This window comes from Halichoeres trimaculatus, unplaced genomic scaffold, assembly GCF_033239565.1.
Source record: "Halichoeres trimaculatus isolate MK-OKI-2021-1 unplaced genomic scaffold, fHalTri1.1 fHalTri1_scaffold_24, whole genome shotgun sequence".
NCBI lineage: Eukaryota > Metazoa > Chordata > Actinopteri > Labriformes > Labridae > Halichoeres > Halichoeres trimaculatus.
This window is the reverse complement of record NW_027437202.1, coordinates 4251264-4267367: the sequence shown is the minus strand read 5'-3', so window position 1 is coordinate 4267367 and position 16104 is coordinate 4251264. Positions and strand designations below refer to the sequence as shown.

General features: G+C 44.4%; 1 protein-coding gene across 11 annotated transcripts in view; it reads right to left on the bottom strand.

Annotated features, from left to right (window-relative positions):
* The window catches only part of LOC141785792 (muscleblind-like protein 2a), a 58302-nt gene that overhangs the window by 10694 nt on the left and 31504 nt on the right, over positions 1 to 16104 (bottom strand). For 6 of the 11 annotated variants that reach the window (XM_074664305.1, XM_074664309.1, XM_074664302.1 and 3 more), the window contains exons 3-6: positions 7123 to 7287; positions 5904 to 6107; positions 3697 to 3957; positions 102 to 155 (exon numbers count right to left, since the gene is read on the bottom strand). In XM_074664305.1, the coding sequence (XP_074520406.1) occupies positions 102 to 155; positions 3697 to 3957; positions 5904 to 6107; positions 7123 to 7287 (684 nt within the window). The remainder of the gene's footprint in view (positions 1 to 101; positions 156 to 3696; positions 3958 to 5903; positions 6108 to 7122; positions 7288 to 16104) is intronic. The other 5 variants (XM_074664310.1, XM_074664308.1, XM_074664312.1 and 2 more) reach the window with 2 other exon arrangements.

Sequence of the window (16104 nt, the reverse complement as noted above, 5' to 3'; positions counted from 1 at the left end):
AGTCTTTCACAAAAACAAAAGAGCCAACTTAAATTTTTGTGAGTGGCTACAGTACAATTAAAGAAGCTACATGCAAAGCAAAAGGTGAAAGGTCAAAGTACCAGGTCTACAGTTGCCTCGAGGGGTCGCTTCATTGCTTTGGCAGTCGACTGAGTCTTTAATTAGCAGGCAGCGAGCACATGATGGCAGTGGGCCAATGGGATTCAAGCGTATTAACATACAGGTAACAGCAAGCAGAGGTGCGTCATGGGGGACAGCATTGCATTGTGGATAGGTGAGAAGGAAAAAAACAAAAACAAAAAATAATCTGAAAATGCAAGTATACCACATACAAAACAATAGGCATGCACATAAACAAAAAACTGTTTTGTTTACTTTTAAAGAAACACTTTTTGAATTAGTACAAAAGCAAAAAAAGCATCTATATTAACTTTTTGTTAAAAAAAAAGAGCAAGAGTCTATGATGTATATCAAATCTACCGGGAAAGCATGTAGAAGTATTTCTGAACAAGTAAATCATCTTTTTGAACATCTATGCAAGAAGAAGAAGAAGAAGAAGCAGTGGTGTAAATACAGCTGATCCAGATGATAAATAGAGGGCTGAGTAAGTGTTCTCTTTGTTCAAAACAATAATTACTGAGCACTCTGGGAGGATGTGAGGAGGTTTGGGGCTCTGCGTAATGAGGGAAACACCCACGACAAGACTGGGATGGAAGACGTTAAAGCTCCTGTAAGGAAGAGTGTGTTGGATTTGGCGCCCCCTTCTGGAGAAAATTAACAAATTTCTGCGATATTTCAACAAATAATCTCTTCCTGCTTTGTTTTGAATGTGGAACATGTGGTTTGCTGTAAATCTTTGTGTTGGAGGCTGTTACTGCAGCATGTGGCTGACATGGACCCTGCGACAGCGGCAGTTAGCAAACAAAATATTGAAATATACAAAAAACAAAAAAAAATCTTCTTCCTGATAAGCTTTTTTTTTGCTTTTGTCTGTCATATAGCATCAACAGGTTGAGTTTTGGTGTGTTTTATTGCCAGCTCAAGATTCCTCACAGGAGCTTTAAGCGAAGAATCATGCATTTTTATCTGTTAGCTTACATTTCATAGATATATTGGTATCAATAAGTGTCTATAGCAAAAATCACATTTTTTCAACTGGCATCTCTGCAGGACAGTCAGAGTAACCATATCCTTTTCTGTGATGGTTTAAGTCGAATGCTAGTTGGTAAACTTTTCATATCTGAGAGGAAGTGGCGTGATAGTTTGATCAGGGAGCTTTAAGAGGTGACACAACGCACAGATAATGTGGAGCTCTGTTTATTCCTTCACTCCTCCTGTGTAAAAACACATGTTTAAAAATCTAAAATATGATTATTTTGTGTTATTGCAACTCTCCTCACATTTCATGTCACAGCTGAGAAAAAAAGATGACATGGATGTAATGAGCGCAGCACTTAAGGGGTCCATGCACAAGCCTCCTGCTTCATATATGTGGATTTTATCACCCTGCACTCTATTAGAGAGGACGCTAATGCTCTGCCGCTAATGCTAACATGGTTAGTTAAAATAAAAGATGGCCTTCTGAAGTGACACAAAAAGCAAAAGATGACTGCATTCAGAGATCACAGCACGGCAAGCAACACATAATGTGGCACAGTAAAACAGGATCATCTCTCTAATGGGATCTTACTGTAACTCTATCAGTTAATGTGTAACCTTACCTACAATACACTTAAACCTATTTTCTCTAGATTTAAAAAAGTGAATTATGGGTAATAATATTAGCTCTGTGCAGGAGTACAGGTTTTATGTGTCTCAATAAAAAGGCTTCAGCTTTAAGCTAAAAGAAAATTGGATTATAGATGCTGACTAAACAAGTCATTGTCCTGAGGTTAACCTGGCTCACCTCTGCTCTGGCTTGTAACTGCTGATGGTAAACGGGGGATTGGGTCATAAAGTTGATAAACAGAGGTGTAAGAGGAACACGGAGGAGTGAGAGGAGGAGGATTAACGGCTCGTTTGTGGAGGAGAAAAGGAAGTTATCGATCTGAGGGTGCAGGTATATGATGATGATACATTTAAGTGCTGCTGTTGTGTTTTTATGACATTTTGTTGTTTCTTTAAAACTCTTAAAAATACAGATTAAAATGTTGCACAATGTAAACTTTAACTCTTTCAGTAGGCTTGATTGATCCTGTGCTTGTTTGCATCCAGGTAGTAGAGCATCAGCAGGTGACATGGTAAAAATACTCAAAATTAATCCGTCCCCATAAAATATTATCAACCAAAGTTGAGTTATCTAGAGTAATTGTGAGGATCTTTAAATTTGTGTTGATTTTGGCGCCGCCCTGTGGACAAAACACGTAAAATTATCAGGGTTTCTGCTTTAAATCTGCACCTGAATCCAGTTAATCCTATCTAACATATCTTGAAAGACGTGATCAAACTAAGTGGATTACTCAATCCAGGACTACTTAGTGGTTTTAACGCTCATGCAGTTCCTACAAAGTGTTAAAACTAACCAGAAGTGGCCTTATCGCTCTGACACACTGTGTACTCAATGGAGGAAGGACAGGAGGGAGCAAGCAGCGATGGAGCCAGCCAATGAGAGACAGGTATGTGCAACGCGTTAAGCATGCCCATGCCATGGAGGAGGAGAAAGTCAGTCAGCACACTGGCGCAGTACAAGGTGTGCGAGTGCAGCAGCCAAAGGACCATTGAAAAAAAAAAAAGCGACTCCTGAGGAAGGAGGAAGGGGCACAACCGGGACACACTGCCAAACCTGTCTGTCTGTTTTACTGTCTGTCCTCATCCTGTTGGGGTAATTTTCCAGCTAAAGGCAGAGGAGGGCGCACACACCACCACCCCCACCTCCTCAACTCACCCGTGAGGCTACATCCTCATCCATCCCTGATTCAATTTGCACTGATCTGCAGAGAGCCGCACTTATCATTGAGAGCAAGGAGGGAGGTGAGGGGAGGGGAGGGGGGTGAGGCAGCACATTGTCTCTGTATGTACCAAGGGCATTGGGAAATAAAAGCAGACTGCAGTGAGATAATAACAGATTGTTCTTGCAGCATTATAGTGATGCGTTTAGGTCTCACTAAAGCCTGTTTATTGTATACAGCAGCCTCTCTTTGGGGCGACTGCTGCTGAATCGTACGCTGGAGAGTGCTGGAGGTGGGGTTGTTTGATAATAAAGCAGTGCTCCACATTTTATGTTACCGTAGGCGTCATCATCAACAGCATGAGTCTATATGTTGTTAAAATTAGATGATTTACGATGAAGCTGCATTTACTCAGTGGTTATATGTTTAGTTTAAGGCGCTAAGGTGCTCAAATCTGTTGTTAGGGTGGGTCTTAAAGTTGGCTCGTAGCTACAGTCTGTATCCCTCTGCTGATATGAATGTTTTCAGATTTTATTGGGTTTACTTTCTTTTCTATGATCGTAACATCTCCAATAATAACCTGTAATTCAGCGCTGTAAAAAGCCTCCCTGAAGAAAGTAATGAAAGGCTAAGCTGCTTTCCAAAAGTTCAAGGTGTTCTGTATATAGGCGCTGTAAAACAGCCTTATTGTCCCGTCCAGACACTACAAGCTCAGGCTTTATAAGTACGCTAACCAAGCAGAAACTGTATGAGATTTGAATGGTTAGTACAAGAGTAAGTATTTGTTTGGCTGTGGCTGTGCTCTCACCATGGCTGCAGCCGTGGCGGCGGCTTGCGCGGCCACAGCTGTCTGGTTGGCCTGGTGTTGGGCGGCCTTGATCTTGGCCTGCAGGTGGGCCGGCGGGTGGAAGTACTTGCACTTCTCGCGGGAGCAGCGGCTCTTGATGAAGTCCATGCAGACGGTGACCGTGTTGTCGCTGGTGTCGATCATGGGGCTGTCGCTCGGGTGGGCGAAGCGGCAGTCGGTTTCGCCGCGCGCGCAGTTGCCCCGCTGGAACTCACGGCACACCTGGGGGCAGGAGAGACGAACAAATGGATGCAGACGCAGACAGATGGAGACGTGTATTCACGCACAAAGAAAGAGAAAAAAAAACACACAAAGACACAAAACATGAGTAAAATCTGCATCAGAGTTTCTAACAGGCTGAAACCACATTGATACCCGGTACCTGGCAATTGGTACCGGTACTCAAAGGTACCAATTTTTGGTACTTTTTTTGTGTTTTTATGGCAAAAAAATATAATTTTGTTTAGTGATGAAATGTTACAATTTTTCAATTTAGCATATTTAGTCTATAATATATAACCTTGGAATGTTGTGTTCACGTCTAGCATTGAAAATAACCAACTCTTCCACTCCTTCACAGTCACATGGATGCATTTGGGTACTTAAACATGGTACCTTTTAGTTTTACATGAATTGGTACTTGGTACTTTTGACAGAATTCGGTCGGTACCTATAAAGCCACGTTTCCACCAAGCAGACCTGTTTGGTTCGTCTCTGTCCAGCGTGCATTTTGTGGCGTTTCCACTGACATATCACGAGACAGATCCCCAAATAACCGAGACGAGCTGTCCCACTCTTTGGACCCTTTCGTATGGGTGCCAGACTAAACCGCTAACCGGAAGGTGGAGCAACAACACTGCAGACGGTTGATTGGTCGAAAGAATTGTCACTTACCGTGTGACAGCAGCTGTATTCCTCCTGAAACAAACAAAACTTGTGTAGCTCTTTGTATCAAAGAGCTACGTGCTAATCACAGAGAGGTTGAAAGGTTTGTCACGTTTTTCTTCTTCGTTGGATTTATTAGCGGGGCAAACTATGTTGCGCTGCTAGGCGTCACGCTATTGTTTAACATCTGCGGCTTTAGCCATCTGGCTTACACGCCACCTACCACAAGAGGGCACAGTTTGGAAACGCAAACAAATCAGTCTTAACTGCACCAAACCGTGCCAAACCGTACTGAACTGAACCGGGCTGCTTGGTGGAAACGCAGCTTTTAAGTAAAGGTTCCTGTCCCGACATATAAAGGCTGCGGTATCAAAGTTACAAGGTTGCATAAGCAGTTATAAAACCCCAGATAACAGTTTGAAGTCTGCAAGCTTTATTCAAAATGGTAAAGATGAAAAGATGGTGAAGAACTTTCAGAATAAGTATCTGACTCTGTGATATAAACAGTAGCTGCTGCAAATAAATGAGGGCTCTGCTCGTGTAGGTGGCGTACTCAAAGGTTTGATTTTATTCAGCAGCACCAGACTGGCACCGAGCGTTTTTTAAAGAAAAGACGGTAAATTAAGTTTTGAACCTTAACACCGTGAAACTAAACTGCAGCGTGTGCCAAAACCCGATGATTGAACAATTACTGAAACAGTCTGTGTTTAACCGTTAAGAGGCTTGAATGTAATCACAGGGGGGGATCTGCTTTTGACTCGCACTCTGGGGCGCACTCAGAACGTTTTCACACAACGAAATGCAACATTAAAACACACACACACACACACACACACACATGCGGGGCTGTGTGTGGGCTCCGTGTCTCTGAGGGATGCTGTTTCATTAGAGCCAACTTCATTCAGTTGCTAAGTGATAGCACTCCCGGAGAAAAACACATACAGGCACACACCTACGCATCACCTCCAGGTCTTTGGGAGATTATTGTTTATCTTTATAAACGTGCTGAAAAAATAATCCCCCTTTATGCACTCTTTCACAATCACCCAGCTTTTCTCATTCAGAGAGAGCCCGCAGGGAGACGCCTGAAGATGTCGTAATCATCCCTGTCTGGCAAGTAGCAGTTTGTGTTGAGCATATTCCAACTTAAATCACTGTAATTACATCCAATCCGTTTTTAAATCATCTTTCTGATACAAGCTGTAATTGTTTCTGTTAAAGGGAACATGATCTCACACTCAAGGAGAGGAAAGGGAGGAGAAGTGTAATGATTTCTGCGTCACCTCCAGCTTGTCCGTGCGGAGCAGCTTCTGATTCGAAGAGGAGCCGGCGGTCACTGACACAGGCGGGCTGCCGGGGACGATAACTGGCGTGCTGGGCAGGATGTCTGTGGGCACCAGGCCCATGCTGTGCGACATGGGAGTCAGGTAAGGTGTGTAGCTCAAACCTGCGCTGGAGCCCAGGCCCTGGCTGACCGGGAAAGTCTGCTGCAGGTGGAGAGAAAGAGAAATGTAAGAAATCCTGGCTCTTTTTAATTAAAAAAGCCGACGGGAGTGAAAGAAATACTTTGATGGGAGATGAAGAATGATGGATGATGGGGAGGGTGAGACACAGAAACAGGAAGGAGACAGAAAAACGGATGCAAAAAGTCGAAACAAGAGACGAGTTGTGTTTTTTTAACCTCTGTGTATCCCAGAGATGATTTCGCTTAGCTTGCATGTTCTTTTCGCAGCGACACCACGCCTCATATCAATGCAGCGAAACACGTTCACACCTGGCACCCGCCCAGCGCTACCACAGTGCACCGCTGTCTGTTGAGCAACTTTCAGGGAGGGGGCGGGATCCGCGCTTCGCTCAAGGGCGTCTCATTAACAGATGTGGGAACAAATCATGACCTTACTCGCCTGAAGTGTACAAAGAGTGTAATCTGAGGCTCATCGCTGAATCAGATCCAAAACTTACTTCACACCTCTGTTGAAATACCCATAATTCAAATGTTTATCACCTGACAAATGCTTTAAAAACGAAGCAGATCAGCTTTCGTAATTAACTTTCTCCTTCTTCTTCTGTTTGGAGGACATTTCTTCCACTTCTTCAGAAACTCATCAGCCTCTTCGAACCACTCATCACGGCTTTCACTTGAGCTCTCTGAAGTTGCTTTGTGAACAGCTTTTATCTTTACCACGATCTGGTCTTGACTTAAAGGGAAATTCTCAGTAAATGTCACGATTCTGAGAAGATTCTCGATTGATTAAGAGAAACTCTTTGTTCTGGGAAACCTTGAGACCACGACCGCAGAGCTCTGGAAAGACTCCAGAATTGGAGAATATTCCACTGAAAGGTGGTTGAATCTGCAGCCTCTTTACATAAAAAGATTCTTGAATAATAACGACTTTTTTCTCTCAAGTTTGACAGCAACTTTTAAGGAGCCACGTCATTAATAATCAGCATGCAACAGGGACAAAGTGGAGGTTAAGCTTCACACTGAACTCTCCCACTAACCACAGGCTGCATGGTGGTGCCGGGGATCATAAACTGCATCTGTTGCGCCAACATGGCCGCCGCCGTCTTCTGCTGGATCAGGTTGTTTCTCCCGTTGATCTCCAGCTGCGTCTTGAGGTGAGCAGGCGGGTGGAGGTATTTGCAGTTCTCTCGCGTGCAGCGGCCCTGAGAAGGAGACAGAGAGGGAGAGAGGGACAAACAAAGGAGGTCATTAGCAGTCTGAAAACTCCAGGTCTCTGATCCACAGAATGAACTGGAATCATCCATCATCTCATCATCAACCTGAGAGCGAACAGGTTGTGTCTGCCTGAGGACGTGGAGGATACGTGGGCACTGGTTTCCAAACAGACTCCAAAACATAGAGCGCTCGGAGGCAGCATACATATTCATACTTGGAGAGTGTGAAACATAGGAAGTGCTTGTTTTGTTTGTGCTTATCGAGCAGGAGGAGGCAGGTAGGAGCATCTACATACTCACAGTGCGGCCGTTTCCCTCTGACATTAAGCTGGTTATAATGATGTGCTAATGTTTTCAGCTCTGTGTCTTAGTCTTCTTAGTGTCAGTTTCTGTTTTAGCTTTTATTCCATGCGTCAGCACTTGTGTTTAATTTAATGCTGTATCTTTTTTTAAAATTTTCAGTTCATTGAAGAGCCCACTAAGGAGACAAAACACACCTAAAGTGCCCTCTTGGGAGCCAAAAAGCACGCTAAAGTGTCCTTATAGGAGCAAAAACACACACTAAAGTGCTCTCACGGTGGCCAAAACCCAGATTTGAGTGCCCTCTTGGGGGGAAACACCTGCTAGCTCTTGGGAGTCAAAACACATTTAAAAGTGTCCTCTTGGATGGCAAAAACTGCCCCCAAGTACCCTCATAGGAACCAAAATGCATGTTAACGTGCCCCCTAAGGAGCCAAAAATGTGCGCTATAATGGCCTTTTGGGGGCCAAAAAGCATGCTAAATTGTCCCCATGGTGGCTAAAACCCACATTTAAGTGCCCTCTTGGGTAGCAAATAAAACATCTACTGAACTGCCCCCTTTGGAGCCAATATAAATGCTCAAGTGCACTTGTCGGAGCCAAAAATGAACGCTAAAGTGCCCTCATAGGAGGCAAAACCCACATTCTAGTACTTACTTGTGTGGAAACAAAATCACCCACTAAAGCGCACATTTTAATGCCAAAATGCATGCTACAGTGCCCCATGTGAGGCCAAAACCCACAGTCAGGTGCCCTTTTGGGTGGCAAAAAAACATCCAATAAACTGCCCTTTTTGGAGCCAAAATGCCTACTAGAGTGCCCTCTTGGGGGCCAACACCTGCTAGTTCTTGGACGTCAAAACACATGAAAAAGTGCCCTCTTGGATGGCAAAAACTGCCCTTTAGTACCCTCATCAGAGCCGAACTGCAAGCTAACGTGCCCCTTAGGGAGCCAAATATGTGGGCTATAATGGCCTTTTGGGGGCCAGAAAGCACGCTAAAGTGCAAAAAGAGCAAAAACTCATACTTTGCAAAAAAAAAAACACCCAGTGAACTGCCTTCTTTGGAGCCAAATTGCACGCTTGAGTGTCCTAATGGGAACAAAAACCTGTAATCAAGTGCCATCTTGGGTAGCAAAAACAGCACCCACTAAACTGCCATCTTTGGAGCCAGAATGCCCACCAAAGTTCCCTTTTGGGGGCCAAAACCTGCTAGCTCTTAGGAGCAAAAAAACGCATGAAAAAGTGCCCTCTTGGATCGCAAAAACTGCCCTATAGTACCCTCATAGGAGCAAAAATGCATGCTAACATGCCCCCTAAAGAGCCAAAAATGTGCACTATAATAGCCCTTTTGGGGCCAGAAAGCACGCTAAAGTGCCTTCATGGGAGCAAAAACCCAAACTTGGCAAAAGAACACCCAGTGAGCTGCCCTCTTTGGAGCCGAAATGTACGCTAAAGTGTCCTCATGGGAGCCAAAAACCCACATTCAGGTGCCCTCTTGGGTAGCAAAAAAGCACCCACTGAACTGCTCTTTTTGAGGCCAAAACACCCACTAAAGTGGCCTCTATGGGGCAAATACTTGCTAGCTCTTGGGAGTCAAAATACATGAAAAAGTGCCCTTTCAGATGACAAAAATTGTGCCCACATGGGAGCCAAAATGTATGCTAACGTGCCCCCTTACAGACCAAAAATTTGCACTATCGTGCCCTTTGGGACCAAAACCTGCTTACTCTAGGGAATCAAATGCATGCTACGTGCCCCATTTGGAGTCATAAACAAGGGGTAATGTGCCCTCTTGGGTGGCATTGGTGCCTTATTTTTGTCTCTTTGCCCCTACCCACTGCTCCTGCTCTTATTCAGGGAATCAAAGTCTTGATAGTCACATGCCAGGGTTAACACCACCTGACCAACTCTCTAGGGCTTTTCGATGGACAGGACATCCAGCATCCTCAGAGGAAATGCAAATAGGCAGTTGGCGGGGCTAGGCCTCCAAAGACCCTGAGCATGAAGGCAATTACACTGTCAACCCAGGGGCTAATGGCAAACACAATAATCCAATACGGATCCTCAGTGCGGTGCTTGTTGTGAAGAGGAGTGGGTGGAAATGAGGAGAGAGGTCAGGAGGGAAGGGAGGACGGAAAGTAAAGGTGAGGAGAGGAGGCGATGGAAAAGATGTGGGCAGAGTGGAGTCGTGTGAATTAGGGGACAGATCGAGAGGAGATGACATGGCACGTCTGGGTGGATGTGGAGCTAAATTAGAATCAGTCTGGCAAGAGAAGGTCCAACAACCTTTGACACATAACAGGAAGCAGTCGGAGCCTTGATAAGAGGCACAAAGACCAGCTGTATCCAGAAAGGAGAAACGGTAAAAGGCGGAGGTAACATCCCGATGACTCAAGCTAGCTTTTAGCCATTAGAAACAAACGACAAAGGAGGAATTGAGGCTACAGAGGGCCGGACCATGCCCTCAATGATGACTAACAATGCATGACTCAGCTGTACTTCAAGTAAAATCAGTTTTGCACCAGGTTGGGAACAAAAACACCACCACTTCTGAGCTTCTGATGATCACAAAGTCTCAACAGGTGGAAATACTAGCATGAATGACATCCTGATTCATTTAAGAGGATTCAGACGGTATATGAGGATATGTAAAACAGAGGCTCATAAAAAAAATCAATGGAATACATTACTCTGACTATTCTTAGTGAGGCACAGAAGTGGAACACGTCCCATGGGCTGCGATGCAAATGAAAAAAAGCACAATATGGATTATTTCTCTTTACACAAAAGCTTGAGTGTTGCACATCATGCTTCAAGGATTTCAAGTGGATACTCAGCCTGTTCGAAGCAAAGGTAAAGGTGGGGAAAAAAACAATAAGCTACGAGTCTCATTGCTTTTCTTCCTGACAGAGCAGCTTCCGTTTCGGATATTTCATATTAATATTGTTACGGAGAGTTAGCAGAGCGGCTGTGAGAAGCTCTGTTATGATGAGAGTCACATGTCAGCTGGGACTGACCTCCACAGGCTGCAGCATCATCTTTCACATGCACAAAATCACACCTGCCCACACATATGCATACGAAATTACAGGATCACAACAACAAGCTTCGCCCACACACACCTGCGCAGGCGCTGCTGCTGCTGCTGCTACACAAACACACACATATATATGCACACACGCTTCTGTTGAGACCCATCCAGACCAGAGGAGAAACATTACTGCTGAACCAAAACCCCTCAAAGGTGTCAGAGCTAATTGATGCTGTACAGTACGCACAGACTCAGGGAAAGGTGTGTGTTGTGTATCTGCAGAGAGAATGCGTAGGCAGGTGTAGCAGTGCCTGTGTGTGTGGGCGGGTGTGATTCTCAGTGTGTGTGTGATGGAGGGTGCTGAAGCTGAGCTCTGGACCGGATCCCAAAACTGAGTCTGCAGGGAAGCTCAGCATCACACCTGCACCCTACAGAGATCACAGACACACAGAAACACACACACACACATTAGCACAGACCCTCACCACTCACTTTGTCAGCGATGTGGGCTCACAGCAAAGCCATTACCTCCACGATTGCTCCACATCCAGTTCATCGACAGCCTGTGAGTGACACATGCTTTCTGCGGCAGCTCATCATTATTCCTGATTTAAAGTGATGAGCTAAATGGTGCTAAAGCTGCGTGGAAGAGTGTTTCATAATGCACGGGCGCCGTCGCGCTAAGTGCAGGCCTTGGGCTCGTAATAAAAAAACTCCTTTCATCCTGTCAAACTTTCTTTGTGCACGCTTTGTCTTCCCGTGTATTCAGGAACTATGACTGCATTGTGCATGAATCAGTTTGATTTGTCTTTGCGCGTCCTTTTTGTCTGGTTTGGAGGTTAAAGAAGGAAATGAATAATGTACCTTCTGTTGTTGAGGTGACTCTGTTTGGAAAACAGTGAAAGGATGCAGTAAATCTACTCTTCTTGAAAAGGTGAGATGTGTGTTTTTTCTTTGCACGTTGCAGTTACACTACATTTCTAAGCATGACGCTCATCTTTAATGATCAGGGATGGAGCGTCCAGGCTGCAGTTTCTTCACAGTTGAGGATTCAGAGCACATAAGATGAGGTAATGTTATCTGAAGCCGGCGCTGCATCACGTATAAAGAGAAAAAAAAAGAGGATGGAGGATGGTGAGGTGGTCGGCCGACGCTGCGATGACGCTGCATGTGTCAGCTGACAATGCCCTCATCTGGCTGTGTGTTTCTGAGAGGGTGGCAGACACATGCAAACACACCCACACTCACACACACTCACACACACACACACTGTGCCTTCTGTCTAAGCCACCCACACACAGCAGAGCAGCAGAGAGCAGGAATCCATTCACTGCCTTCGAGCTCTGTGAAAAGGATCCCTGAGACGACCACCTCTGTGATTCGCCGCCGGTGTGTATCCATAGCTACACGGTGAAATTATACCTTTCAGCGGGGTCGCTCACATGGCAACCTCTCATTGTATGCTGCAGCGCTGGGCCTGTGTGTATGAATTGCTATGATCCATGCTTTGCTAATAGCTGCTTTGATTCTGATTGGATAATTACTGCCTTGCGTTGCAGTGAAAAGCGAACGGTGACAGAGAGATCAAAGATAAATAATCGGGGTGTTCTCACTTGAAACGGATCCTCCGTCCAAGTCTCATCACTGCTGGCACATTCCTCAAACTCCAAGCTGGGTCCTATTAGTCTCTGTATACAGCCGTAATGTAAAAACAGTGATTCATATAGAGCTGGTCCAGGGGGATGAGGATAAATGCAGCTAATTTCATAAACAGATTAGGATTACACCAACTTCACCCAATGAGGCTTCTTTAATTCTATTAAGTTCTTGTAATTAGGGCTCATTAATTACTTCTGGAAATGTACTCCGGTGGAAAGTGTTGCTTTTATCTGTAGCGTGTGTTTTAGTGATGCAATTTTGACAATTAGCATCCTTAATTACAGCTGGAGAGTGTTATTCTGCAGCTTTTCTTTCTCATCTCTGCACATGAATCAAGACAACACCTGCAGAGGAAATTTAGTAGGGATGCACCGATATGTAAATTTTGTCCAATACCGGTATCCAATGATGTGCTGTGGTAGTTCAGAGAGAAAGTGTGGCACAATCATAGACTGTAAAAAAACATGGACGTCCGCTTGCTTGGCTTGAAGTGAGGTCTCCACAAAAACTGCTCCCCCTGGTGGCTGGCTGCAGTATAGGTTTAAAAATCCATCTCCCCAGTCATTCCAGATGGTCTGTGGTCAAACTGTAAAAAATTGATACACCTCGTAGAAATGTTTCTCATGTCTGATTGTTGTGGTGATTTGAAGATATCATTTGGCTGTCTTGTATCCAAGTCCTCTTTTTTCTGGAAAGTTTCAATTTCATTAGTTATACGAGGTTAAAAATGAGGTTCTATGTAACGTTCGACGATAATTGACAGATGCAGTTCTCGTGAGTCTACCCCTTCTTAGGTAGTTTTGGTGTTTACATAGTTATAGTAAACAATAGCATTTGGGTCTTGAAAGCTAATGCGAAAGCTAATAAGTAAGTATTAGGGGTGCATTGATCACAATTTTCTGGCTGATCACCAATCTTTAAAAGCCTGATCTGCCGATACCTATGTTCCAATCTTATTTTATTGAAAATAATTGAACAATACCTGTAAAACAATAAAATCTTTATGTTTTAACATAAACAACCAATAAAATGTTCAGAGTTTTAAGTCTCAGAGCAAGAAGCAACAAATAGCTGGCTGTCAGACCTTCGCGGAGGGATGTATGATTAGTTTCATATGTCAGAATGGGCTAGTCACCATACCCCTTAAAATTAAGAAAATCGGTGAGTGTTTAGTAAATATTGGCCCACTATTACAAATCGGCCGATACCAATATGTTAAAAAAATGACCAACATGGCCGATACTGATAGGAATCCCTAAAACTTAGACCAATATAAAGACAAAAACAAAGAGTATTAAAAGGAAAAGAGTATTTTAAAAAAAAGAGTATCTAAAAAAAATAAAAAAAGTATTAAAAAAAAAAAGAAAAAGACAAAAACCAGGACTTCTCTGAAAGGATTCTAAAAGGAGGAATTCACAGTGCTGTTACTGCTGAAGCTTTTCTGAAATTAAACTAAGACAGTAAAGGCGCTGAGAGCCATCAAGGCTGCTGCTTTTAGAGGTGCTTGAATGCTGGCACAAGTGATCCGTGTGTAACTGGCATCCCCTGCCTGGGATTTGACACTGGCATCTTCAGCAGTGGCACAAATCCTCTCCCCGACCCCCTCCGCCTCCTCCGTCAGGCAGTCTGAATGGTCAGAGCGATGACTGTTGTGTGTCTGTGGGTGGCACACACACAGAGGACCAGTCTTCCACCCCCCCTTTCAGCAGAATAGCGCTTCAGTTGTGGGCCCCTCCGTGCACCACTGTAACATTTGCATTTTGCCCTCAATGGGCGCTCTATCCTCCAGCCTGCTGGAGACACAGAGCTGCTGCCTATAGACTGAGCTGCCAGAGGAGCTGTAAACGTCTTCGTAAAGGCGACTGGAAACCCTGTTACACTACACCCCCGTGGCTACAGTCACTGTTAATAGAGAGTTCAGGGCCTCAGTGCTGGAAATAAGACAAGCTTTCCTTTTCCCACATCAACACTTCAAACCAAGAGACAATATTGATGAATCCTGGGAATCTGGGATGGATGCATATCTGCTCTAAGCCCCTTTTTTTCTCCAGAAGCTGTGCAGGCTTTACACGTCTGAGTCCTCATGAAGTCTCTTTGATGCAAGCGCAGTGCTCCGAGACGTGATCAATGGGGCTGTGAGTGGCAGAGAACAATCAAGAAAATACAATCAGGGTGAAAGATCATGGCTTAGGAGTTGTAGGGTCAGCACATGGCAGATTGTGTCGTGACAGCAGACAGCAGATCATGTAGTTCGAAGCCCAAACTGCGTCATGAGGAGAGGATCGGCTGGTACAGTAAAGTCATGGAAAGAGAAACTGTTACAAAGTCTTCTCCTTTTATCCGATTGTCCTCCTCAGTGGGAATGAAGGGACCGCTGAGAGAAACTGACACTAATTTTCCTGACATGCAGCCTGTGATATGTGTAATCCCCTTAGAGCATAGCTGAAGAACCTGTTGTATCTCCGCTGACCAGCTAAGGCGGTGCGGGTGGAGAGGAGCACGCTTCAAATCTCTTCTCCTTCTCCTCTCGTCTGTGACTACTTCTTTCTGTTTGTTCAAATCCACGTCCTGTCGGTGACGCTTTGTCCTGATTTGTGAAGAAATACGCACAGCTCATACTCATCCTTTGGCTGGGGGTTTTGTTTACAGATTTTGTGCCTATAAATACACAAATAAAATCATTTCTTGGCTTGGGAGGACGCTACTGGAACCGATCCGGGATGATTGGTTCCAAGAAATTATGCCTCTCTTCTACGTGTTCAAGTTAGTTTTCCTCACCTGAAATTCACTGCACAGTTTGGGCGTAAACAAACCAAAAAATGAGTTGACTTGTCTTTCTTTGCGTGTCTTCTTTTTGCACTGAAGGAGCGCCTGTTCCAGCTGAGCATGGGCACCTCTTCTGTGAAAGCCTCGAGCTACAAGACACCCCGAGATCAGATCCTCTGAAGCTGTGATCCCATCGCCGGGCGGGTGCACATGGACAGGGCTTTCCTTCATCCTCGCACAGAGACGGCTTCCTCTGACTGATCCTGTTTTGTTTTTTGGGGGCTCTAATGGATCTGTTTGAAGCACTGTGGCTCTGGATGGGCAGAAACACTGAAAATCCATTATGAAATGACGGCAAAAGGCCTGTTTGGCTTTTAACGGAGAACATGAGTCAGTCGTAAACAAAGTGACTCACACTCACTTCCTGCTCAGCACAACATATACCTGTCTTTAAACTTAATGAATAATGTAATAATTCTGCTTCTTAAGTCAATTTAGCGCCAATTACACTGTGATCAGGTGTATTTGTCCCGGCTAGGATAATTAGCGCTAATGTGAGTAAATGCAAACAAGCCAATTCCCCTGCTGCAGAGGACAGAGACCAGGTAATTCAGAAACAATAGTCCGCTCTCTTTTTTTCTTCTTCTCCCGTTCAGCGTAAGTCTGTTGTCTCAGCAGTAATTAAGTGCCTTTGTTTCACCAGCTGTAATCCCACAGATGGAGGAGTGGTACTGCTGCTGACACGCCTGAGATTATCCGAGGAGGAGAGGCTCAGAGGAGACGCGCACACACACACAGGAGGGAGGATAGGGTAAACACTCCAGCCTCTTTGTGAGATGTAGTGATAAACTATGTAGAAAAAAAGAAGGAATAGGCGATTAAAAAAATAATTGAATTAATTACAGGACTTGTGATTAATTATTCTAATTAATCACATTTTAATCTCATATCTCCTTAAGGTCCCCTAATAAAGAATTTGAATTCTAGGACATTACAAAAATGTACATTCACTGCATCTATAGAAGTAAAAAATGTAGGGATGCACGATA